Source organism: Mycothermus thermophilus (genome assembly GCF_041956435.1).
Source record: "Mycothermus thermophilus strain CBS 625.91 unplaced genomic scaffold VTJ04scaffold_3, whole genome shotgun sequence".
NCBI classification, from domain to species: Eukaryota; Fungi; Ascomycota; class Sordariomycetes; order Sordariales; family Chaetomiaceae; genus Mycothermus; species Mycothermus thermophilus.
In genome coordinates, this window is record NW_027191429.1 from 3617758 (window position 1) to 3642750 (window position 24993).

Sequence of the window (24993 nt, forward strand, 5' to 3'; positions counted from 1 at the left end):
TGGTGTGAGCAAATATGGTGGATGGAGTGGCAGTTGGTATTGGTATTTATGGTGTGGAGAGATGAGGATTGGAAGGAGTATTGGTATTTGTGGTATGGGAAGAGGGGAATCGGAGGGGGTATAAGTGTTTATGGTGGTCGGAGTGGTGGAAGTGTTTGAGAGGAGTGGCCATGTTGTTTTGATAATGTTTCATTAGTATGTATGTTGCTCCTACTATTTCCTCGGGGTGGTGATGGAAGGAAAGAAGGGGCTCTTAAAGGCATTTATTTGTTCGTACTTGAGCGAGCATTACGGCAGGCAGAGCACGGGAACCAGCACACAGCATAAAGGTTGATTTTTGTTGATTACAGGTTGCGAAGAGATAAAGAGAATAGGAGATAAATGGTCTGGCATATTCGTGTCACCGGTAAAGTCATGGTATCTTTGAGTCTCTTGGGAGATTGACACTTGTGGCCAACCCATCGGTTTCTTAGCACAGCCAAGGTTGTGCTGACAAGGAGTTTTCTTTCGATGAACGAATGAATGTCTTTAGCATCGAGAGCCATGGGGCGCAGAATCAAAAGGCTGGCTCAATAATAACAAAACACCTCAATCAACATGCTGATGAAGAATGAGTATTCAACGGATCCATGAGAGGTGAAAACATCTCTCAGCTCCAGTCGTCATCAGTGGTTGACCTGGTGGCCAGGTATATGCAAGTAGCAATAATCCCGTCAAGATATCATGGGGCAGCAGCACTGAGGGAGAAGAGAGGAGGGCTTTCTGTGTGTTTTCTTTGTGTCATACTTGAGGTCAGCTCCTCAAAGTGAGGATGTGTGTGGGTGTTGTCAGCCCACACATCCTATGCCCTATCCTAGTAGATGTTCATACCTAGGGAAAAAGCACTAGAAAGCGTTGTCCGCCAATAAATACTTCTCTGCTGATGAAATGAAGTGAGCAGGACTGAGTGGGTAATGTACCCGAATCTCCTCGACCACCAACACACAGCCGCTCTCTCATCACCAAACCAACCCTCAATAACAACGACATCTTTTTATGATATTCAACTCTTCTACAACGAAAAAAATACACATTTTATTTCGTTGCGTCCCTGCCAGGTCAAACCAACCTCGGCCAATGGAACGAGATGGAATCTCACCAAAACAAACCTGACGTCATGCTGCTTCTATGCGTCCCCAATCAAGCCTTCCTCACCAACTTGCCCAGACGGAACCACCAACCACCACCAAATCAAGGTGACATCCAACCGCACTCAACCCGCATATTTCCATGCTCCCGGATCGCAGCTAGTATGAGCTCTCCCAGCGGTACCACCTACACTACGTAAAAACAAAATACATAAATAGCCGCCAACTACACAAAACGCGGATCTCCCAGCCGATGTAACCTCACAAACAGCCATCGCAGGGCCCCCCACAACCAAAGGGTTGGAAAGCATCACACCACCACCAAGCCAGCACATCGATCCGTTGGCTTGTTCGATCGGTTCAAGAAGGGCTGACTAAGGCCGGCTTGGTTCAGGACAACGTTCCACAAACCACACAAACCTATCCTGTCTCAATCAACTCCAAAATAGAGACTCGTATGGAGTTTTCAATTCCTCTTAGCCTGCTCGGACATGGTCAATCCCTAGGTACCTAGCTAGCATAAACACCCCCAGATGCCTAGGCAACGTAATATGTAGCCGTCCCATCATGATTCACCAATATTCCCAACCAGACCATTCCTCCTTAGATACCTAGGTTTCCAATCCCTGAGCAAACCCGCCCCCTCTCCCCATCCAGGCTTCTTGATAGTCGCCATTTCCCAACCCTTTGTCAAAATGGTAATCAAATATGCAAAGTTCCCGGTACGCCCAAACGCCGTGGTATCACAAAAAGCCGCAATGCAAAAACAACAAGTCTGAAGTCCGAAGACATGACGCCGTGAAACGAATCCGTGTATGTGTTTCTTGTCTTCAAAAAAAGTGATTCCTCAACTTAGTCCTCTTCCGGATCCGGGTTCACCGCCCTAAGCACCCTCTGCGGCTGGTGGACGCGTCTCGAATAGTCCTGATTATCCTGCAGCGACGTAAAGCTCTCACGACTCCTATTGTGGTCGCTCGAGTAAATAAACGGATCCAGGCGCGGGTCGACAGGCATGAGGTGGCTTCTCCGCCTGTTCGAGTCCCAGGCCGCCTGGCCCGAGGCGGCCGAAGCGGCGTACCGGCCGTCCGACATGTCGGCCATCTGCGGGGTGTGGGCGAGACTGGGGCTTCCGCCTGGGCTGCGAACAGGTGAGCCGAGAGGGTTCTTGTCGGACTCGTCCTTTTTGTGGCGGGACCACCACATCCAGGCAAAAAAGGCCGCCACACCAATGGCGCCTAGCACGCCGATGACGATGCCCGCAATGGCGCCTCCGGCGAGTCCCCCGCTACTTGAGTCGGAGTTGCCGGGTGTCGGAGTGGCTGTGACGGTCTGAACGGTGCCGCCTACCGTGACGATAACGACGCTTGGGGAAGCTGAACTCCCGGGCTCGCTTGACTGTTTGTAGAGAGACTGGTCAGCAAGGGGTTCTGAGCAAGACAGATCAAGGTAAATGTAGAGGTATGTGCCCGCCATACAGTCGAAGATGAAGAAGATGATGAAGTTGAAACAGCAGAAGAAAGTGACGAGGTTGAGCTCGTCGTGGGCACGCTGCTACTCGTCTTCTACACAACTCAGCCTTCAATCTTGGCTGGGGAAGGAGAGGGCTATCTGAGCTTGGGGGAGGGCATGTTTCGGACGGGGCACCTGTCAGCTGGAGGGGGTAGAAAGGTGAGTTGAACTAACCGTCGGTTGCGATGTCTCGCCGCCGGGTGCAGCGGTCCCTGATGGGCTAAAGTCCGAGACCTCCAAGTACCCATAGACGCCATCTCCACCACAATGGTCGGGAGGGTAGCCGGGACATGGTAGCTGGCAGTCTTTGAGGGGCTTCTGGTCGTCGGGGTGGGGTATTAAGTTGGAGCACCAGCAGTTCTTGTTCTGGAGGATGGCCAGTGCATAGCCAAGGTCGGTGCAGTTGTTGAAGCAACGGCCATCGCTCTGGTAGTTGCTATTGACTGAATACAGGCGAACAAAACAAGGTTAGCATTCTGGTCGTAGGGGGGACAGAGTCTACCATGAGCAAAGGTTACGCACTGGCTGTCATGTCAGACCCTGTGTTGACGGTCGCGCAGTAGACGGTGGGAATCGAGGGGCCAGAGGGATGCTTCTGGGCCCATGCCATGCCGAAGAACAGAGCGCCAGCGGTCAAGGCCGCCCACGCAGCGGCTTGTCGTTGTGTGGCCATGGTGACGGATGCACTATACAGGTCCGACGGCAAACAGGAGTAGTCGGATGGCTAAGTTGGAGGGAGCACACGGAGCCTGTGTGCCGACGACGGGCTCGTGAGAAGTCGAAAATGAAGGCGGGAGGGGAGGGGGGGCTCATGCGGCCATGACGAAGAGGAACTACGTGGACGCAGAAGCAAGCGGAGGATGCGGGATCAGATGATGATGATAGTAAGTAGTGTTGCTTGTCGTCGAGGTCGTCTCAGCTCAGTCGGCCAGCTCAACGGCTCAACGGCGACAGCCCAGACGGAACTGAGGGTTGAGGAGAGGAAAAGGACAAGATCTGGAGAGGCGACAAACAAAGCAGAAATTGCACACAATTGAGACGGGACCCAAGACAGCGAACGGACCGACGCAAGACCGAGGAGGATGCTTGGACGGCAGTGGGAAGCGGAAGCGGAGGAGAGAGGAACAAAGCGAGAATCTGGTGGAACTTGGAGCCCGTCGATGGACGAGACCGAGAGTGGAACGGAAGACAGATGGACCGGGATGGACGTGACGGGATCGCCCAGGGAACCAGGGACTGGGTGGACGGCAGGCAGTGGAGGACAAAAAAAACACGAACAGCTGTTTGGAAAAGCTGGGAAGTGTTCGCCTGGCCGCGAGTGATGAGTGAGCGAGCGAGTGGGCTGGTTTCAACCTGGAAGCGACCAAGCACGGGCTGCAAACCTGGACGGGGACGGGCCAAGCACAGCATGGAGTCCCCTGCTCCCGCCGAGCCAGGTCAAAAGTGGAGATGGAAAGGTGGATCATTCCTCTGGATCCTTCCGTCGTCGCTCTCCCGCGGCCGCAAATCAGGATGAGCAGTCACGACATGATTGGGCAATGGAGACTTTGCACATTCCATCTTTTCGAGTTTTGATCCGTCATGGCTGGGTTCCCTGTCTTCTCTCTGCTTGTCATGCCAAACTTTTTTTCTCAAAACTTCCTTTCATCAAGGGAGCCCTTAGGAGGGAGATGCACTTGAGCCTCGGGGGCTCATTACACTACCTCGATAGTCCCAACATGGCAAATTGTCGAAAATGGATGGCACAGAGGCGGTCGGGCGGACGATGGGATTGACAAGATGAGCAAGCCGCAACAGGAATGGTTGATGCATGGCGTCACGCCTCCCCCGCGCTGCGTTGCGCTGCTGCTTTTCACTTTGAGCGATTCCAATTCCATCGTCATCGGCGATCGACAGCAGCTTGACCACAACAAAAAAGTTGGCTGCATTCTGCATGGGGATGCTGCAGAAGACTTACAGCTGAACTGTTGGCTCTCTCCGTCAGATCCTCACTGATACTGGGAATACTGGGAATACAGGGAACATTTCCCTTTGATCAAGTCCCTGTCGATCCCTTCTTATTCCCTTTTTTTCAGGTACCTAGCAGTAGCTCGGCGGCTGTTTGGTTCGTCGCGCTTACTGTGTAGTTCTTAGCAACACAAGATGCGACGGACTGGCATGCGGCCCAAGGTCCAGCTTGTCGTGGATGTCTGACTCGCTGGCAGAGATTAGCGCTCCTCTCGGCGACAGGCACAGGAACCAAAGCCCAGGGATGATGCTGCTTTAAACGCCAAAGATGGACAGGACAAGACAACACAAGACGAGACGAGACGAACGGCACGGGAACTTCCAGCCCTTTTTTTCTCTTTCTTGGCGCCGGAGTAGGTCGTTGGGGCCACCCTCGTTCGTATCACCGTGGTCACGGTAAGTGATGTGGTTGCGTTGCCGTCGCAGACCCGTATCACACCAAACACGGATTTTGACTTTCTGTTGGTGGTGGCGAAGGGTCGGACTTGATTAGTTCACGCGCAACCAACCACGCCATCTCAGGTCGCAACCTCGTATCTTGCCACATCGCCCCGAGCACGCGGGAGGCGGGTGGCCGATGGCATACATGCAATCCTATAGTTACTCTGTACAGCAAGTATCTTCCTACCTGAATAATGGTAATAATATATCCCGCCAAGCTTTTCCAAGAGACGGCCCCGGCAACAAAGATCAACGCCGACGCCCGAACCTAGTCCGGCTTGGCCCGACACCCACTCCGATCCACCCCGGCTTGGGACCCTCCTGATGCTCCGGGCTCCCACCCGATATGGGGATGTTGTGTGCCCCCAACACGTAAACCTTACTGAGTACACGGGTAAAGAAGTGGCATCACCCCTGGATTTCCATGCGTACATACTTATACATGCTTGTTTACTTGATATTACTACTTTATCTACAACATTTGAGTTCCACCACAAGGCGAACTTAATGTCGTCCTCACCGACTTTGTTTCAAAGTCTTGTTTAAGCCGGAAACCTCACCTCACCGCCAGGAAGCCATCCCGCGTTTCTTCTCCCCAACCAACAAGCCCAGTCAAAACCACAAACCAGATGGGCATAACTCCCTTAATCATCATCTCCGATGCATGAGGAAAGGCTCCAGAAGCATGAGCTACCCCTGTGTGCTTGTCAACACAAACTTCAGATCCCGAAACCTGAACCAGACAGTTTTGGTCCATTCATGGATGAACTATATCCGGGTCGGGTTTTAGACCCCTTGCGTGCGTAGGTGTTACGGAGTATGGATCTGGTAGGTAAGTAAGGAGCTAAGATAGGTACCGCGAACGCCCTGCTGCAGCACTGTACTTTGCACGACAGCCTCTCCTCGTGCTGTTGTATGTTCTCCCGATAGAGACCCCCACCCCAAAATCAGAGGTGGGGGGGGGGTTCGGTTTGTTTGTGAAGATCGAGCTTGGGCAAAAGGATAATGTTCATGCAGGTTTGCTGCTGCTGTCCGTCGTGTTTCGGAACGGTTGTGCAGGCTGTTGGGTGTCATGTGCCGGTAATTCGCGGGATAAGGCGAGGCAGATAAGCATTGCCCCCAAGGATTGACTGAATCGGAGGGAGGTTGTTGAAGTAATTAACCTAAAGTAGGGAGAGGGAGGGGCAGGTGAATGTTGACGAATGTTGACGAAGGTGTCAAGGTATTGAGACGAGATGAAGAATGAGGTTCGACAATCTCCCTTGTAGTCCCTGGACGCATAAACATACATACCACGGTAGTTTAGCTGAGGAAGTGATGGCGAGCAATGTAGATGGATACTCCGTATTGATAATCTGCTCAACTACATACATCTGAAGTTGTCTGTTCAACAGACCTAACACCTAAACAACAATAGCAGATAGACCGACATCCAATAGGATGCCATGTCCTTCTACCGATCCAAAATGAAAGGTAAACACGTAGATATACCTACCTACCAAGGTAACCACCCCAAAGCTATCAAACAGGTCCTCCCCTTCAGATCCAACCTGATATCCAAGTATACCGCCCAAGAAACCACAGGCAACCATTTCCTCCCAGCTGTTTCACAAAATCCTGCCCTACAATCCAAAAAGCCTACCGTTTCATCAACATCAAAAAAAAAAAAATAGAAAAAAAAATGAAAACATCAAGAAGAAAAGGAAATCACCTCCTCTCAGGAGAACCCCTCCTACTCACAGGGCTCAAGCTCCCCTCGCGACTCCGCGACTCGAAGCTCTGCACCATGGCCAGCACCTTTGTTCCTCCCGCCACCCGCGCCGGCCGCTCCAGCCGCTCCAGCCGCACCGCCGAGGCCGTGTGCACCGTGGGCGACGGCGTGCGGGCGAGGATGGATGAAAAGGAAGCGCCCGAGAGCCGCTTGCTCTCAGTGCTATTTTGCCTGCTGGGGATGTCCAGGGTTGGGATTGTCAGGCCGGTGGTGGTGGTGTCGATATTGGAGGCTGTGGTGTTGGAGTTGGTGCTGGTGCTGGTGCTGATGGAGGAAGAAGTGTTGGTGGTGACGGTACCCTCAGAGGGTTGGATGGTGGTGGTGGTTTCTTGACGTGGTTGGGACCCATCACCTGCGCGCTTTGGTGTCAACGTCAACGGCGCAGGCTTCAGATCCTCATCCTCCACATCCTCATCACGATATACCTCCTCCTCCTCCTCCTCCTCCTTCCTCCTCTTCTCCCTCTCCTCCTTCTCCTCGGGATCCATCATCAACACACTCTCCTCCCTCTCCACCTCGGCGTTCACCACCCTCAACGGCTCCTTGGGCACGGTAAACATGATCTGCACCGTCCTCCTCTCCGCGGCGCGCTCCAGATCCACATCGTCCCAGTCCTCGTCGTTGTGGTCACCTTTTTCATGATCCCGGGCCGCCGTCCACTGCTCGCGGTTCTGTGCCGCCAGAGCCGCGTTCAGAACCGTGTTGTACTCTGATAGCCCGCTGTCGGTGCGCGCCTGACATGACAGGAGACCCTCGCGCGTGGGACTTTCGGGCGAGGAGCCGGTTGTGTCCTTGGCAGAGGCATTGTTGTTGCCATTGCTGCTGCCGCTGCTAAACACCCGCTTCAAACTCCCCAACCAGCTGCGCCGTTGCGGCTTGTACTTGGGCAAGAAGCTGGGCTGCCCGCCGGTGGTGGCGTAGTAATCTGGCTCGTTCTCATCATCGTCGTCGTAGTCGTAATCGTTGGCGTAATACCCAGCAGTGTTGACAGTGGGCGCCGGGCCCAGAAGCAAGACCGGCCCCTCGGCCTGCAGCGCCGCGAAGCTGGACCGCGCCGTGTGGTAGCTGTTGCCGGACGAGGCGCCTCCGTTGCTGACCCCAGTGCCGCTGGTGCCGCCGCTGTTGCCGCTCTTGTTGCTTGCGGTGCCAGATGTGTTGGGACGGTTGGACTCTGCGGCGGTGGTGGTAGGGGCGTCGCTGGTATTGTTATTGTTGTTGTTATTGCCCCTGTTCAGGACGGTGCCGCCCCTCCGGAAGCTCAAGGCACTCCGCTCCGAGAGGCCGCTGGCAGTGCGTCCCTCGTCGACACCGGCAGGGGGTGTGTCGGCTCCAATGCTGAGGCGAGCGGATCGGGTTGAAGCCTTGCGGGAGAGGGGAGAGGCCAGAGTCGGAACGACGGATGTTTGGAGACCAGGGACATGAAGCGGTTGGGGTTGAGCATCTAGTCGAGAGCGGGTGAGAGCATCCACGCCCGAGACCCAGGTCCGAACGTCGGGGTCCTGTTCCTTGCCTTCTCCCCGACCTTGAGTCGGCGTTAGACTTGGAGACTGCGACCCCTGAGCGAACCCGCCACGGGTAGGCGTCTCCGTTGTCGGCGTCATGAACGGATCGTCATCCTCGCGATCACCGTTCCGCTTCTCATCTACAATTTCTTCTTTGTCCGGTCGCAGCGGATACCGCGTTCCCAGATCTCCATCATGCTCATACTCGTCTTCCTCCTCGGCCTCGTAGATGGGCGAGATACGCCCGGGCTCGCGAGGCAGCGGGGCAAAATCATACCCAGATGGTGCTGGGGGGTTGAACAGCCCCTTGGCCCCCTTCGGCCGCTGACCGTTGAACCCGGACGACATGGGCGGCGGGGGCATATACACCCCGGCGCCTCCCGACCAACGCAAGGTACTCCCGTTGCCGGCGTTCCGCATATCCTCATAGCCCAGCGATCGCCTCCCAACGGCGTACGGATCGTCTCCTCCCGTGTACCACTGCCTCGCCGTCGCCCCGGTCCACGGGAACATGCCCGTGAGCAAGCCGTGCTCGCGCTGCGCCATGGCGCCGCCGTCATCTTCGCCGCCGATGCCGCGCGGGAGAGAGCCGTTGACGCCTGCGGCCAGATCGCGCAGAGCCGCGTCGCGGGCCGAGCGTCGTTTGAGGCGGCGTTGGTTCCGCCACCGACGCCAGAACCACAAGCCGATGACGAGGAAGACGGTCAGCCCGATGCCGAGGCCGACGCCCAAGCCGATCTGCCGCGCGCGAGAGCCGTCGTTCGAGCCCTCGATGCTGCTTCCTGAGGTGGAGCCGTTTTCGGACCGAAGCGAGTCTCCTGGTGTGCTGCTGGTGGGTTTATCGCCGCCGTTGCCGGTGCCTGGTCTCGTGCTGTCTCCTCCCAGGATGGGGGCGGTGTACTCATCCGACCACGTCCCGCTGGTGATATTGAAGAACATCTTGCCACCGGAAACCGCGCGTTTTCTCCTTATCCACGAACCCGACGATGACGAGGACTCCCTGATCTCGTACCCGCCATACACCATCATCACGTTGCCCGGCAAGACCACTGCACCATGGCCGTACAGCCCTGTTTCCCCGTCGTTTGCGTCCGATGGAATTTCCCACGCCCAATCGTCCAAACCGACTCCGATGCGGGCAATGACGAGCTGGGGACGCGCGGGCCGCCAAGCCGTGGAGGAAGAGGAGGAGGACGACGACGACGATGATGATGAAGCCGTGGTCCATCCACCGTAAACCACCAGCCGGGTCCCATCCTCACTCAACACCGCCGTGTGGCCTGAGCGGCCATCAATGGTGGTTGTCCCATCCCTCCCCTCCACCGCAGCGCGAGCCTTGCGGTGGCGGAAGCCCAAACTATCATCCCCCCTCTTCTTAGCATCAGCCGATTTCGCAAGCTCCGTCTTCTTCCCCCCACCGTTGCTGTTCTGCGACGACGGCGGAGCGATGGTGACAAAACTCCACGTCTCTTCCGGCAGCGACCACACCGCGGCGGTATCCATCCCCATAGGCAGCACCGTGCCGGACAAGCCCGCGCTGCCCTCGAACCCCTGGCCCTGAGCGTGCCCGCCGAGCAGGACGTGGCTAGTCTGCTGCGTGACGATCGTCGTCGCTGCTGCCGTTGTCCGTCTACCCACCCGACCTTTCAACTCATCCGCGTCCGGGCCCGTGCGATTCGCCACCGACGGGGCCAACTCGGTCCAGCTAAACCCCGCCCTCGCAAGCGGTCCTTGCTGCCCGCCGCCGCCCCGCGCCTCTTCGAGGGAGTAAAAGGCGTTTCCTCCCGCCGGCGAGACGCGCAGCATGCGGTGGGAGTAGCGCACGCCGGACCCGGAGCCGGCGAGGGCCGGGCACATGCCGCCGTAGATGTAGATGGTGGGCGGGGAGAGGGAGGGGCTGAGCTGCGCCGAGAAGGAGACTACCCCGCCGAGATGGTAAGGGCCGGATTGGGGGTTGTTGTCCTGCCAGGAGGAAGAAAGGGGGGCGAGGGGGTGACGAGTCCATTGCGAAGAGGGTTTGGAGTTCCCTGGGGGCGTGTAGGTCCACAGCGCGGCGTTGCTGCTGCTGCTGCTGGCGCAGGAGCCGGAGACGACGGCGATGGTACCATTGCGGAGGATGGAAGGGGCGAAGGTGGGACAGTTGTTGTTATTGTTCTTGTCGTTATTGGCAAGGAAAGGAAGTGGTGAAGGGGACGGAGAGGTGGGGGAGAACAACCTCGTTGACTGTAGCGCGGCGCCGCTGAGGGTGGAGGAGGCAGATATGTTCAGCGCAAGTAGCTCGACCGCCGTGGGGTCATTGCCGTCGCCAGCCGGGGCGAAGATGTACACCATGCCGGCCCCGGCGGCGGCGTCCTCCGGAGGGCGGAGGATGATGGTAGGGGTATACGGCAGCGGTGAGCCGGCAAAAGCGGAGACCCGCCCGGCCATACCAAGAAAAGCGGTTGCCGTGGCCATGGCCAAGGTCGCCGGGCTCCCCCGCAATGATGCGGCTATCCGACGGGGCCGGCCCGCCGGTGATTCTACCAGGCGTCGCTGTCGACCCCGAAGCCCGGCTCTGGTCTTGACATCGGCCGCAGCCACGGACCCGGCCGGGCGCGATGTCTTCTTGGCTGTGCGTCGCTGGTATGCCAGCATGGTGCGACAGTCGGAAAGAAAGCTCTGGAGGTGGAGCTGTGTCACAGGGCGTGTACCGCAGTGCCCGCCTTAGTTCCGCATTGTCATCGACGTCGTGTCCGTGGAGGTGGAGGCGTGGAATGGACGGCGATGACGGAATGCTGTGTTGACAAGGGAATGCGGCCTCAAGCAAGACCGCCTTGAGTCCACACCTCGTGGAGGACTTGGATGAGTGGAACAAGAAGTCAAAGAAGAGAAACAAGCGTCACGGATTGCAACGCCAAAACTTGGACACGAGAAACAGAAGCGGGCACGACACAGTCCAACGCCCGGCGGCGCGATGCAAGGTGAGTTGGCGACAGACACTTCTCACGGAAGGGACAAAGTGGATGCGTTGGGGAGAGGTCATGCAAGACTCTCCCAGACCTCGGTGTCAATGTCAACAAACGGCCCCCATTTTGCCATCGTCCGTCCACCGGTATCTCGGCGGCTGGGGCACACATTGTCTGGATTGTGATCTGGGAAAGAGACGAGATATTGAAACGTAATTGGCTGGTTTGAGCCGTGCAGCTGCATGAGTGTGGGATTGACCAGATTGTTGCTCGGACGGTATGCGGGGTGTGTTGTTTGGAGGGGGGGCTGGTGGGAGTTGCCACAGCAACCGAGAGATGCACGACTTCATGATGCCGAGGCCGAGACGGGAAACTCAGCTACACACCCTCACGACAAAAGTTCAGAGGAAGAAATGGAGATGACTTCAATTTATATCCCTAGTCAATCCTTCTAGCAACCAGGAAAAAAAGCTACGAGGAATAACCAACACGGCAGTACAGAAGAAAATGAAAATGTAGGCACGTGTAAACACCCAACGCCGAGAAAAACAAGCCCTCATCCGACCATCTCATCTCCCTCGCATCTCTAGCTACACTCTACTTTCCTCCCTTTACTGTCCCTCGGCACCATCATTATCACCAACCGCCGGGGCCTTGCCCCTGCCCCTGAAGGCTGTCGCCATCGCCTGCCGTTTATCCCGTTTGTCGTAGTAATCCTCCCATCTCGCCAAGTGAGTTCTCATCTGATCCAGCTCCTGCCTGAGCGCCTCCTCTCTTGCGGTCGCCTCGTCCCTCTCCCTCTTGAGCCTGGCAGCCTCCTTCTCCGCCTTCCTCGCCGCCTGCCTCACCTCGTGCACCCTCGCCGCAGGGTCCGCAAGCAGCTGGTCATCCCCGATCGCGTACAGGAGCGCGTCCCTCGATGCTGCCAGCCTCTCGAGTTCCGCGGTGAGGAACCTGAGCTCAGAGTTGGCCTGCGCCGCCTCGACGCGCAGTCTCGCGTCCTCCATCTCGGTCTTTTGCGCCCGCTGCAGCTGCTGGCGGTAGCGCTGCTCCAGCTCAGTCGCGCGCGCCGGCCACTTGGGCTTGGGCAAGGCGATGATGGTGGGCTGGCCATCGGCAATGCGCGTCTGCACCACGCCTGGGTGCTGCTCCCAGGCCGGCAGGACAAAGATGGTGCTGCGGTTGCGCGCGTTGTTGTTATTTCCAGGCGGGCTGACGCGGTAGTAGCGGGTTTTGATGTCGACGTACACCAGCCCCCCTCTGTCCGCGAACCCCGCGCCGTCGGATACCGCGCCGTTGCGCGCAAAGGCGCGCTCCCGGCCCCGCGCGATGGCTTCCTGCCTGTCGAGGAGGGAGTGGACGAGCTCAAACACGGCGTCGTTTGCGTGGGCCAAGACCCAACGGTCTTGGGGGTAGATGAGGGGCCGACCATCGTTGTTTGTGACGGGGGAGGCGGTCGAGGAAGAGAGGTACTCGTGCGGTATTGTGGCTTCGCCGGCCATGAGGTCGAGGGCAGCGCCATAAGCACGCTCGAGGTCGTGCATACGTGCTACAAGGGCCTGAGTGAAGTGCAGCCACTGGCCGAGCAGCGAGTTGCGGGCGTTGACGAGGTCGGGGTGCTGCAGGTTGGGATCCAGGTCTTGGGCGTCGCCCTCGGTTTCCGCCTTGTTCAGCACCGGAAGCAGGCTCATCAGACCGCCGGTAGGGCTGAACTCGTGGTCGAGACGCTCGAGGCAGGCGTTGGCGTGCATTACCAAGTTGTGATGGCTTGAATAGGGGCGGATCTTTTCGCCTGGAGCCCGGGGCGCCTCGGCGGTAGCCAGCGGACAGTGGTAGTGCGTGATGCCCTGGGCCTCGTCACGGGCGCGCACCTCGTTGATCAGGGCCAGGAGAGGGCGGTGGTGACTTGGGTCGTCGTTCTCATACGGCCTGGTAAGATCGTCGAGGAAGTCGAAGGCGTCGTTGAGCTGGTACCTTACGGCCAGGGGGTCGATATCTTCCTCCTCGGGCTGCTCTTCGCCAGATTTCGGCTGAGATTTCGGCTTGCCGCCGGCAGCAATCTCTCCAGACTCAAGGGTCGGGGACAGCTTGTGGATCAGGATGCAGAGCGCCTGGGCGTGCTGCTTGAGTGCGAGCAGGGTCGGGGCAGCGCCGAAGGTAGACAGGTAGTTGCAGTTAACATGGCGCAGGAGGCCCGACTCAACATCGTCGGCATGGAGGCGCGAGAAGCCCGAAAAGTAAGGCAAGGCGTAATCAGTGGCCTTGATATAGCCACGCTGCACGGCCTGCCGGTCTTCTTCGTGCTCAGCCAAGTGGGCTGGCACGCGCATGAGATCAGGCCTGGACATGTTGCTTGGGAAGGTAGGTAGATAGTTTGGAGCTAGGTACCGTTACTAGCGATGGGATCCTGGATGGGAGTCGCTGGCTCGTAGAGAGATGGAGCAGCGGATCAAGAGTCATCATCGGGAGGTCAGGATGGATAGGAGGGAATGGACTCTCGTGTGCCGTATATCATGGCCATTGTTGGATACACATGCAAGCAACGACAGCTCTCCATTGTTCTTTGTTGTCGTGGTTAAAAGGGTGAATGAAGGCAGCCCCTGACGGAAACGGCAGTGTTCCAGACGGTGTGGGCATTGTCTGTCGTGAAGTGTCGAGTGTCATTCAAAGACGGAAACGGCCCGAGTTCGGGGGTTGTTCAATGCTTGCATTTTCTTCATTCTCTTGTGTCTGCTACTGTTCCTACCTTCCAGGTTATGCCCTGATACCCTGGTTGCCTGGTTGTCCACCCTTATCTGTGACAGCGAGGATAGTTTTCTCGGGGAAGAAGGAAGGAAGGAAGGAGTATTGAGTAACAGTACCTACTCAACTCTCCAAACAACATCCATGGATGGAACCAGAAACCACAACGTGGGATGGGAAGCAACTTGGAATACTCCGCCTCCGCCACTCCTCCCCTACCTTGAGTAAGGTACTTCGTCGACGTCGTCCATTTCACTTCACTTGCCACAGTCATGCCTTGATTTGACACCCACATATTGAGAGAACCACGATGCATTGTCGCCATCCATGTCCCATCCCAGATTCTTCTCTTCTCTTCCAACCATCAGCTTTTATCTGTCAATGACAGCATTCCAAAAGCATGCACTGGATTGTCTCTGTTGTGGCTCTTTGTTTGCAGACCAGCCGAGAAACCAGCCACGTCCAGCCATGCCCAGCCACCCGTGCAACGGATGTGGCTTGCGCGCCCAAGATGGGCCTTCCGGGCCCACGGAAACCTGGAACAGCGGAGGCGGGAGTGCTGCATCCGCATCCCACAGCGGCTCCCGACAGTTCCTGTAATGCAACCCACCGCTCAACGTCAGACATGTGTTCAGAGTCCTACGTCTGAGTACGGACGAAGCAGTCAGGCACTCCGGGCTTGCTGTCAGGTGGGCGTAAACAGCAAGAGATGGTGTCGTTGGTTTTGCCACGCTTTGAAGCAAAACTGGCCCAGCTGAACCGGACATCCATCGACCGACTGTCGGCAGCGGGGTTGGTAGATAGGTTCTGCAGACCAGCCGACCCGGACCCGACATACACACACACACACACACACACCGGCTGTCTGCAGCTTGTCGGCGTCTTCAGCGGCCAGCGAAAGCGCGATGCTAACGGAGCCAGCTTTGCTGAAAAGAGCAGCGAGCGGCGCCCTTGTGGACAACGGTAGCGGCAGCGGCAGCCAAAGAACGGCCGACGTTGGCCCCAAGAACCCCACCACAAGCGAAACAGATGCCCCAGATCGCAGAGTTGCATCCGAGTTGCGCATCTTGGCGTCTTGGCACATACCCGGTCCAGCTGCGAAATTGCATGACCCCACGCTGCGATTCAGAGTAGAGGCCAAGGAAACCCAGCCTGCGAACCCTGGAAACCTTGGAAAGCTGGTGTCGGGCGCTTTGCGTCATGCAGCTGCCACTGACGCTGATCGCAGATCAATCAAGGACAGGTCTCTGAGACTTTTGAGATGGATAGTTATCTAGGACAGCGATGGCCATGTGCGCGCCGACTGCGCATGTTTGCTTCTCTCTTCCTATATAGTATTTATGTACTTGCTTTAACCAAATATATCGATTTGCTACGTCTTCATTTCGTCTGTCTTTTTGGTCTCGTCGTGTCCCGGTCTCAGTCTTGTCAGGGGTCCCATTGAATCCCATCCATTGGCCGCGCGCGCCTGTTTCAGAGCTCCGGGCGCTGCTTGGAGCTTGCATCCCTGACCACTCGTTCCCGCTGTCGCCAGGGTCCTTCCGAGCTCCCCTGTCTCAACTCCAGCACCCGGGGCGCCTACGCAACGCTACCCGCGCCCCCTTCAGAGGGCCATCTGGGCATTTCGGCGCCCTCATTTTTGTTTCTCTGTTCTGTCACCCTGAGCACTCCAGGGCCAACTTGTTCAGAGCGCCCTTCAGGGCAGACGGCTGCCCTTTCTTGACGTCAACCCAACGATAGACGGAGGACTACTACGTCCCAACGGTTTTTTTCCCCTGTTTCTAGCATCACTTTCGTCCACAACGACTCTTCCCAATAATCCGGGCCAAAACACCACCAGCATCAGTCTTCTGGGGCCGCAGACCAGTTCTGCACCACCGCCGCCATGGATGCGATAGATCCCAACGAGGAGATCCGGCCGACCTCGCTGTCGAGTGAGTCTTTATCAGATTGACTAAGTATCTCAGAGAAGGACGCAACGACTGACCGGACGCCCTCAGGCATGGTCGCGACCCTTGTGCCGGTCCTCATCGTGTCAGGTGTCTATGTCGCTGCTTTCCTCATCCTTCGCAAGTGGGAGCGCCGCTTCTATGCTCCGAGGACATACCTCGGGAGCCTCCGCGAAATGTAGGCTTTTGATCCTCTTTCTACGTCTCTTGTGCTCCCTGCGCTGACCGAGAAACAGCGAGCGCTCTCCTCCCCTCCCCAATGGCTTCATCGACTGGATCTACAGCTTCTGGAAGATCCCTGATATCTACGCCCTCCAGCACCAGTCCCTCGATGCCTACCTCTACATCCGCTACCTGCGCATGGCCTTCGTGCTCTGCTTCTTCGGCTGCGTCATCACCTGGCCCATCCTCTTCCCCGTCAACGCCACCGGCGGCGGCGGCCAGGTTCAGCTCGACGCCTTGTCCTACGCCAACATCAACCAGCAGACCGAGTACAATCGCTACTACGCCCATGCCCTCGTCTCCTGGCTCTACTTTGGCTTCGTCATGTACATGATCATGCGCGAGTGCATCTTCTACATCAACCTTCGCCAGGCCTTCCTGCTGAGCCCCTTTTATTCCGAGCGCATCTCGTCCCGCACCGTTCTCTTCACCGCCGTCCCCGAGCCCCTGCGCAACGAGGCCAGCCTCCGCAAGGTCTTTGGCCCTTCGGTCAAGCGCATCTGGATCACGAGCGACAGCGAGGAGGTTGACGAGCTGGTTGAAGAGCGCGACAAGGTCGCCATGCGCCTCGAAAAGGCCGAGGTTGATCTTATCAAGCTCGCCAACAAGCTCCGCCGCGAGGCCATCAAGAACGGCTCTTCCAGCGACACCTCTGCTCTCGTCGCCGACGGCGAATCCGGCAGCCTTGCCGCTCGCTGGGTTCCGCCTGAGAAGCGCCCTACCCACCGTCTTGGTCTTTTCGGCCTCTATGGCGACAAGGTCGACTCCATCGATTGGTGCCGCCGTGAGCTCGAGCGTCTCGTCCCCGCCGCCGAAGCTGCCCAGCAAAAGTACCGCGCCGGCGGCTACAAGAAGATCGCCAGTGTATTCATCGAGTTCAAGACCCAGTCCGACGCCGAGGGTGCCTCGCAAATTCTTGCTCACCACCTTGGACTGCACATGACGCCCCGCTATGTCGGTGTCCGTCCCGGCGAAGTCATCTGGTCTTCTCTCCGCATCCCCTGGTGGCAGATCGTTATTCGTCGTTATATGGTCCTTGGCTTCATTTCCGCCATGATTCTCTTCTGGGCTATCCCCGTCGCCTTCGTCGGTGCTGTCAGCAATATCGAGACTCTGGCCTCTATCTCCTGGTTGGCTTGGCTTAAGGATATTCCCTCTGCCATTTTGGGTGTTATTACCGGTCTCCTGCCTTCTGTCATGCTGTCCTTGCTCATGTCGCTGGTTCCCATCATCATTCGCCGTAGGTCTCCCCGCTCTCCCCCCTTGTTTGGACCTCTTTTGCTCACACACCATGTCAGTCTGCGCCAAGTTTGCTGGCGAGCCCTCCGTTTCTCGAGTCGAGCTCTTCACCCAAAACGCCTACTTTGCGTTCCAGGTCATTCAGGTCTTCCTCGTCGCCACGGTTGCTTCTTCGGCCACCGCTGTCGCCAAGCGTCTCTACGACAGGCCCAGCGAGGCTCCGTCCATCCTGGCTGAGAACCTGCCCAAGGCCTCCAACCTGTACATCGCCTACTTCATCGTTCAGGGTCTCAGCATTGCTACGAGCGTGCTCACGCAGATTTCGGGCTTTTTCATTTTCTGGATTCTCTACAAGTTCCTGTCCTTCACTCCCCGCTCCATGTACCAGAAATGGACCAGCCTGAGCGCCATCTCGTGGGGTAGCACCCTGCCCGTCTACACTAACATTGTCGTCATCGGTATGTTTCGGCCCTCTTCCTCTTTCGTCCTCCCTCGCTCGACTAACACAAAGGCTAGCCATTACCTACTCGTGCATTGCGCCGCTCATGTTGGGCTGGGCCTCCATCGCCATGTTCCTTTTCTACTTCGCCTGGCGCTACAACGTCTTGTTCATCACCGACACCCAGGTCGACACGCGCGGTCTCATCTATCCGTGCGCCATCAAGCAGCTCTTCACCGGCCTCTATCTCGCCGAGGTCTGCATGATTGGTCTTTTTGGTGCTTCCGTCGCTCCGGGCCCCTTGATCCTCATGGTCATCTTCCTCGTCTTCACCGCCCTCTTCCACATCTCCCTCAACGCGGCCCTCGATCCGCTCATGTACAACCTGCCCCTGACCCTCCTCGCCGAAGAGGAAGAAGTCCGCCTCCTCGACCTCGAAAAGGGCCGCCACGACTCCACCGCCGCGCCCGGCGGCGTGAGCGGCGCCACCACGTCGGCGCACGCCGAGGACCTCAACGGCGACGGCGAGCTCGACGAGACCGAGGACGCGCTCCAGGAGGCGCGCGAGGCCAACAAGTTCAAGGGCCGCCACGGCAACTGGCTCACGCGCTTCCTGCAGCCGTGGATCTACTCCGACTACTCGGTCCTGCGCAAGCTGGTGCCGCGCAACGCCTACCTCGACCCGTACCCGCCCGAGGTGGAGGCCGACGCCTACCACCCGCCGACCGTCACCAAGAAGGCGCCGCTGCTGTGGGTGCCCCGCGACCCGGCGGGCGTGTCGGCACAGGAGGTGGCGCACACGAGCAAGGTGATCCCCATCACGGACGAAGGGTGCGAGTTGACCGAGGATGGCAAGATTCATTGGGATCGGGAGAACACGAGGCCGCCTGTTTGGGAGGCGAAGATTTATTACTGAGAGTCAAGAAGACACTCCGGTAGTGTTTAAGTCCGTGATACTAGAAGGAAGGGTGTGGTAGTGGTATTTTATGTGATCAGGACGCTTGAAGGGAGAAGAGGGGAGGTTGAAGAAAGTAAGCATCTGGGTGTGGATGGTTTCGGGCAGGGTTGGAATGCAGGGAGAGATTGGAGCATTGGTGTGTGAGGAGAAGATGGTAGAGAGGTTTTTTTTGGGTGATGATTCACGCTTTAATCTCCTTTGGCATTTTCGATACCCAAACTCTTTGGAAACAATCCCTTCCATTAAGCAGAAATAAATCTTTCATAATAGATACCTACAGTACAGTACAATCAGGACAAGAGACCGAGCCATTTTGTTCTATTCTCGAGATAGGTGCTTACATGTTCCAGTCCACAGGTAAGGTGGTGTTGACGGCGAACGGATTAATGTATCGTTTCGGGATTGAGAAAAGATAACCACGCTTCCGAGCATGGTCCATTGCGCTTAATGATACCTCTCTACATCTTTCAGAACCAGCAAAATCTCCTCTCCATCGATACAACAAAATTCGAACCCTCAACCCCCGGATATCTCCCTGCTACATGCTCAGCTTGCCATGCCCATGTATACCTACCTATGCGATAGGAAATGGAAACAAATCAAAACTCCTCCATCATCCGCCCCACAGCTTATCACCCCCTCCAGGCCATTGGCAGAACAGAACCCCCCTTCCCACTTCTTGACGATTCATACTCATGAGCAGAGCGGCCGGCCAGACAGAGCGCCCGGCAGAAAATCAACAAACCACGCCGCAACCATCACCACCACCACTAGCTACTAGCAATACGAGAACCCTCCAACGTGCTGAAGCATCCCACTGCCAGGTTGCGCCGGCCATGCCCCACCCGCGTCAGGCATGCCTCCCCAGAAAACATTGCCGTTATCGAGTGGCATCAGCTCTTCGGTGCCGTGAGCAAACTGGTCGATGCCACCTGGGGCCAAGTTCCACGGCATGGACTGGTTCTGCTCCAGAAACACGACCACCTCGTTCGACGCGTAGGGCGGCAGCTTAGGCACGACACAACCAGCGACAGTGGACGGGTGCGGGTGTTGTGGAAATTGGGGCGAGGGGATGGCTCCCGATGACTGTGATGGCGAGGCTTGCGGATGGGATTGATAGCTCGGGCCGCCTTGCTGGAACCTCCACAGTGCCGAGGCGGCGGCGGCTTCCGCAGCGGCTTCGTCAGGTTGTTGGTTGCTGGCGCCGGAAGCGTGGGGTTGGGTGGTATTGATCGGGGTGAAGGACATGGACATCGAGCGGGGCGTCTTCATGTGGTCCGCGGCGTGGCTGTTTGACGTCTCGGGGCCGACTGACGAGACGGGCTCGGCGGTGCTGTCGCGCGACGACGTCTTCTCTTCGTCAATGGCTAAAATCTCACCGTTATTGACCACCTTAAATCCTTGTTGCTTCCATTCCTCCAAACCCCCACCTCCCATACGCAAGCTCAGATCTCCTCCCGAACTGCCGCCAGCCGGAGCACGGCGGCCGATGTGGCGCTCGTAATCTTGCTTGACACGATCGTAGTAGGTCGTCATCTGGCGGAAATACGAAACGTACGTTTCGGCCAAGTTTAGCCAATGAGACATGTGCGTCAGTATCTTGTACGTCAGCCCCGTCGGCCCGTGCTTAAAGACGTCAAGCTCGCCGCCCGGCACCTGGTCAGGTTTGGGCAACATATGACCCTTGGTGTCGATGTGAGGAAAGTGAACTGCGTAGATACCGACAAAGGCGGCTGTCCACACGGCGAAGAGGACGAGGGACGACATCGGAAGCTTGTCGCGGCATATTTCAATGAGGTCGACAATGTCCCTGGCTGCGTGGAAAATCTCCTCGGCGCTGGCTTCCCAAAATCCTTCGGGTTCCTGTCCGGCAGGGAACGTCGGCTCGTCCAAGGGCCCGACGGGTTTATCGCACAGGATGGGAATAAACGGGATGTACTCGCGATGAAGCATGATTCGGCACACGGCGCCCAGCATGTGCAGGGACACGTAGACGCTACTCGCTTGATGATTTTCATGCTTGTAGTAGTTGCTGTCGGACCAGCGGAAGTGGTCTGGCAGGTCGGCGTAGAAAGCTTCAAGCTTGCGACGCAGCTGGAAGAAGGTGGTCTCGGGGGACCAGGGTGGGTTGCTCCCTTCCGTGAAGCGACCGCCAGCAAAGCTCCAGCGCGAGATCTCCCCCCATAGATCAACGAGGCGGACGAAGCGACCGAGCACGCTGTCTGAGATCCTCTGTGTGGATGTGTCAACCCCTGGCAGGGGCTTGAGGAACCCCGTATAAACCTCCTCCGACAAATCGAACGCCACTTCTGAGCAGGGAAGTTGGATCCGTAAGTCCTCGGAGCGGATTGTAGACACGCGGTCACGGCCACACCCGAGTAGACGGTCCAGGATAAGACAGCTGAACATGGTGCGTCGCCGAATCTCACGAGCGATGATGCGTTGGCTGGGAGACATGGACTGCTGGTGCTGCCCCGTGGGTCGCGGCTCCCGGAACACCTTGCCAGGCTCTCGGTCGCCGTCGCCAAGGCCAAGAGCCTGGGCCATTCGTATGGCCACGCCTACATACATCCAAGCCGCCATGCCGCCGACCTTGGGTCTTGCTTGGCTCCACTCGTAAAGCCCTAGCATCAAGAAGGCTTGGACGCGCTCAACCGAGGCCACCGTCATGCTCGTACGGAGGCCACCCAGCGCCTTGGTGAGAACATCGGCGTAGTACTCGGAAGCGGCCGCGGCGTCGGAGGCCGGACCGCCACCAGGGCGAAGTTTGGACCCGCCCGAAGCAGCGGCAACGGGACCGTTCTTATGGGCCGTAACGTACGAGACGAGGGTGTTGTGGAAACGGGCCGTCAGTGTCAAGATGCCCAGTAGCACCAGGTTGATCTCGGGCGATGTGTCTGAGGGCTTCGCGCGGAACCGGCTGCCGAGCTTCTCCTTGAGAGTGGCAAGGTGAAGAAATGGAAGCTCTGTCGCAAAGTGAAGCCGATAAATGTCAAATAGCTGGCCCCATACTGTCTCTGTGAGATAGGGGGCGGAGAGAACCTCCTCGGCGACGGCAGCGGCTGGAACGGCGGCTTCCATCTTCACCATATCCTCGATGCGACGGAGTCGCTTGCGTTCAACGCCCTGGTCCACCTTGGGCCCGGTGGGCGGCTCAGAGCGTTTAGGAGGAGCCGAGGTGGCTTCCGGGTAAGTGCACTCCTTTCCATTGCGGATGCATGTCTCGCACGGCTGGTCACCGCCCGTGTTGTTGCACTTGATCTTGGACTTGCGGCAGCGTTGGCAGGCAATGCTGGACCTCAATGGCGTCCGCTTGACGCCCTTCTTGGTGTCAATAGCACCGGGGCTGCCGGGACAGGCTGCCATCATGGAAGTTTGCACTGGTGATCTGCTGACATCGTCGGTGGCGGTGTTGATAGTGGCAGGACCGCTCTGGCCGTGTGCAATGCGGACCGGCCCGCCAGCAACTGGGGCAAGGGCGGGGCGCGGCGGGCTGCGTGGCAACGGCTGGCGTATGTTGGGCAGGCGGTCGGCCGGGGCCGAGCCCGGGCCCGGGGAACGTTGCTGGGAGTGCTGCTGCTGCTGCTCTTGTTGTTGTTGTTGCTGCTGCGGCTGCTGCGGCGGTTCGGCTGGTGATTCGGCCGGCTCGATGGGCGCATCGGGCGCCGGAGCGAGGAAGGCGTCGTGGAACTTGCGCTTCGGGACTGGCTGAGGGTGCTCGTAAGTAGTCGGGGCTGGTGTGGTGGCCGCGTCCGAGTCGGGCGGCTCGGGGGGGGAGAGGATAGACTGAATGCGCAGATGGGAAGCAATCGTGACGGCGGGTTGGGTCTTGCAACCGGACCCCCTCGGCGCAAACACAAACGAGGAGAAACAGGGCCTTCCCTGGCCACAGGACACAGTGCAACAAGCGGCAGCGAGACCGCTCCGGCGGCAACGATGCGGGCGGGAAGGTGAAGGAAAGGGGAGAGGGAGGAGCCGAGATTCGACGTCCGGTCGGGGTCGGCAGGCGGACCGCGAGCGGGAACGGGTTAAATACGCGGTTCGCGGGGAACTGGGGCGAGAATGACGGGACCGGCGAGGTCACCCGCAGAGGGAGAAGAATCAGGAGCGGCGACAGCCAGCAGAGCGCGGGTACAAGGGCCGGGGCAGCACAGCAGGCGCACAACGGTGAAGATTTGCTTCAATGGGAGAAAGAAGGCCAACGACTGGACTGGTTCGGAGCGTTGTTTTTCACCACGGCCGCTGCTGTGTTGCGCGTGTACGACAGCATCCACATAGGCGGGCGCAGGTATCCGTTTGCGCGGGTAGCCGGGCGAGTACGCGGCGGCGCCTGCGACGATGTGCGTATCCGGGATGAGCCGGTGCGACGCCGAGGGGCTTCTGGCGACGCTGCTTGGGTTGTGCGAGGAGGGATGGGTGCGGGATCGCTCGAAGGCTCAAGTCGAAGGAACCTGAAAGAGGCGGGGAAGATATTTCGACGATCGGCGACACGGGTCCAGAGGCTGGGAACCTGGGAACAGGAGCTGCAACAGCAGCCACCACAAGAAGAAGCACCGTCGCCGTTGCTGTAGTCGCAGAAGCACTCCAACAGATATCCTGGAGAGTCTGGAACGACCGGGACGCGGCAGCAGGGCGGGTGGCTGGGCACAAGAGAGGATCCTGGACGCACAATGGTTTCGATGACACGACCGGTCGGCGGGGCGGGGGCACTGTGCACGGTGTGGTGGATGTCCTACTAGGTAGGTTGCCTCCAAGGGGAATGGATCACGCAACCTGGAAGGCAGGACAGCTGGTAGCTTAGGTGGTGATGTTGGATGTGGCAGCGTGTTGCAGTTAAACAAAAGGCACCCAATGGTGGACAGCAAGGTCAAGGCTGGTTGTGTCGTCTGTCGGCGAAGTGCAAGCGTCGTCGACCAGCAGCCCACACACAAGGGGAAATATTATTTTGTCGGTAGCGTCGGCACCGTCGGCAGGGGTCCCGGAACCCCAAGAGCGGGCGAGAGCAAGTCCGGAAACCCGAAACAGGAACCGGCAGTATCAGGTAGGCGGATTGGATCTCACGAAAAAATGATATGAGTAGAAGTCAGGTAGAGACCTACAGAGATAGGCAGGTAGGTACTTCGTAGATAGTATGTACCGTAGGTAGGTATGTACTGTACGTAAGGTAGTTCAGTCTTAGGTTGTTGCTGAAGGCGAGAAAAGAGAGGGGAGAGGAGGAGCACGACGGGAGATGGGCATTGGATTTGAGGCTCTGCAAGAATTTTCGGAAGGATTTCCAAGCATAAGGGAACAACCGAATTGCTGTTCCGTTCCTGGGCTGAGTGCAACTGCCGCCCGGGAATATGCTCTTCTTGTCTGCCTCCTTCCTGACGGTTTTCTCACAAATCCGTCTCTCTCTCCTTCTCTCTCCAAGGGTATGGGGCCAAAGCGGGCATTCATGTGCGATTTCGGGTAGCCCCTCCCTCGGTCCGGGACACGGCAGCTCGGGCTGCGACGTGCTTTCCTGAACTCAACCCGGGGAACCTCGCCGGGTGCTGGACCGTTGCTGCAGGTGTCTCACCTCAGGAAGGGGAGAGGGATCCGGACCTAACGCATGGGCTGGGGGATGGTGGTGCTGTCTCCACTCCCCCAACTCTCTTGTCACCCCCACCGTTGACACCCGGGGAGGAACCCAACTTCGCAGCACTTGTGCATCGTTCCCAACCCTGCATGCATCTATATGGGCTAGGTCGGCAGGCAGGGAACTTCTGCATGTTGCTCGATGCATCAATTCCACCGGGTCATCATGGAGATCAACCTGGAACGATCCGATGGCGATCAGTGCGGCACTTTTCGGCACGGCTTGCAGCTGATCGAAACTTTTGAGAGTTCTACTAATAGGTACCTACTGCAACCACCACGCCGAACCACGATCACACATCCACGCAACTTGAGCTGCCGACGTTGTGCTGCGCTCTCTTCTTCAACCACCATCTCGCCCCGACAACACTCCAGTTCTCCTTCGGGATGTGGGTTCGCACAAGCTATCCGTCGCCTGAGTCCTGGATGGCCGCGGCTCCCCGCTCCCGGTCCTTGAAACACAAATCTCGATGATTGTGCACGCCACAACTGCACTTCACCTTCACATCACGCGCAGCTGCAA

At 57.8% G+C, this 24993-nt stretch overlaps 7 protein-coding genes across 7 annotated transcripts; 2 read left to right on the top strand and 5 right to left on the bottom strand.

The window, feature by feature from the left end:
- Positions 1-21: 21 nt before the first annotated feature.
- VTJ04DRAFT_5465 (uncharacterized protein) lies at positions 22-334 on the top strand (the record flags this gene model as incomplete). Its single annotated transcript, XM_069363584.1, has 2 exons — positions 22-126; positions 197-334. The coding sequence occupies 2 exons, from the start codon at positions 22-24 to the stop codon at positions 332-334; spliced, it is 243 nt and encodes an 80-aa protein (XP_069220416.1).
- A 1645-nt stretch (positions 335-1979) lies between these two features.
- VTJ04DRAFT_5466 (uncharacterized protein) lies at positions 1980-3309 on the bottom strand (the record flags this gene model as incomplete). Its single annotated transcript, XM_069363585.1, has 3 exons — positions 1980-2522; positions 2811-3079; positions 3159-3309. The coding sequence occupies 3 exons, from the start codon at positions 3307-3309 to the stop codon at positions 1980-1982; spliced, it is 963 nt and encodes a 320-aa protein (XP_069220417.1).
- Positions 3310-6791: 3482 nt separating this feature from the next.
- On the bottom strand, positions 6792-10991 carry VTJ04DRAFT_5467 (uncharacterized protein; the record flags this gene model as incomplete). Its single annotated transcript, XM_069363586.1, has 1 exon — positions 6792-10991. One exon carries the CDS (start codon positions 10989-10991, stop codon positions 6792-6794), a length of 4200 nt encoding a protein of 1399 aa, XP_069220418.1.
- A 922-nt stretch (positions 10992-11913) lies between these two features.
- VTJ04DRAFT_5468 (uncharacterized protein) lies at positions 11914-13650 on the bottom strand (the record flags this gene model as incomplete). Its single annotated transcript, XM_069363587.1, has 1 exon — positions 11914-13650. The coding sequence occupies one exon, from the start codon at positions 13648-13650 to the stop codon at positions 11914-11916; it is 1737 nt and encodes a 578-aa protein (XP_069220419.1).
- A 2279-nt stretch (positions 13651-15929) lies between these two features.
- Positions 15930-18809, top strand: VTJ04DRAFT_5469 (uncharacterized protein; the record flags this gene model as incomplete). The annotated part of the gene is made up of 5 exons (XM_069363588.1): positions 15930-15978; positions 16045-16171; positions 16230-17455; positions 17514-17912; positions 17971-18809. 5 exons carry the CDS (start codon positions 15930-15932, stop codon positions 18807-18809), a joined length of 2640 nt encoding a protein of 879 aa, XP_069220420.1.
- A 3-nt stretch (positions 18810-18812) lies between these two features.
- Positions 18813-19094, bottom strand: VTJ04DRAFT_5470 (uncharacterized protein; the record flags this gene model as incomplete). The annotated part of the gene is made up of 1 exon (XM_069363590.1): positions 18813-19094. One exon carries the CDS (start codon positions 19092-19094, stop codon positions 18813-18815), a length of 282 nt encoding a protein of 93 aa, XP_069220421.1.
- Positions 19095-19628: 534 nt separating this feature from the next.
- Positions 19629-24566, bottom strand: VTJ04DRAFT_5471 (uncharacterized protein; the record flags this gene model as incomplete). Its single annotated transcript, XM_069363591.1, has 5 exons — positions 19629-22637; positions 22693-22902; positions 22967-23243; positions 23303-23560; positions 24502-24566. 5 exons carry the CDS (start codon positions 24564-24566, stop codon positions 19629-19631), a joined length of 3819 nt encoding a protein of 1272 aa, XP_069220422.1.
- Positions 24567-24993: the final 427 nt, after the last annotated feature.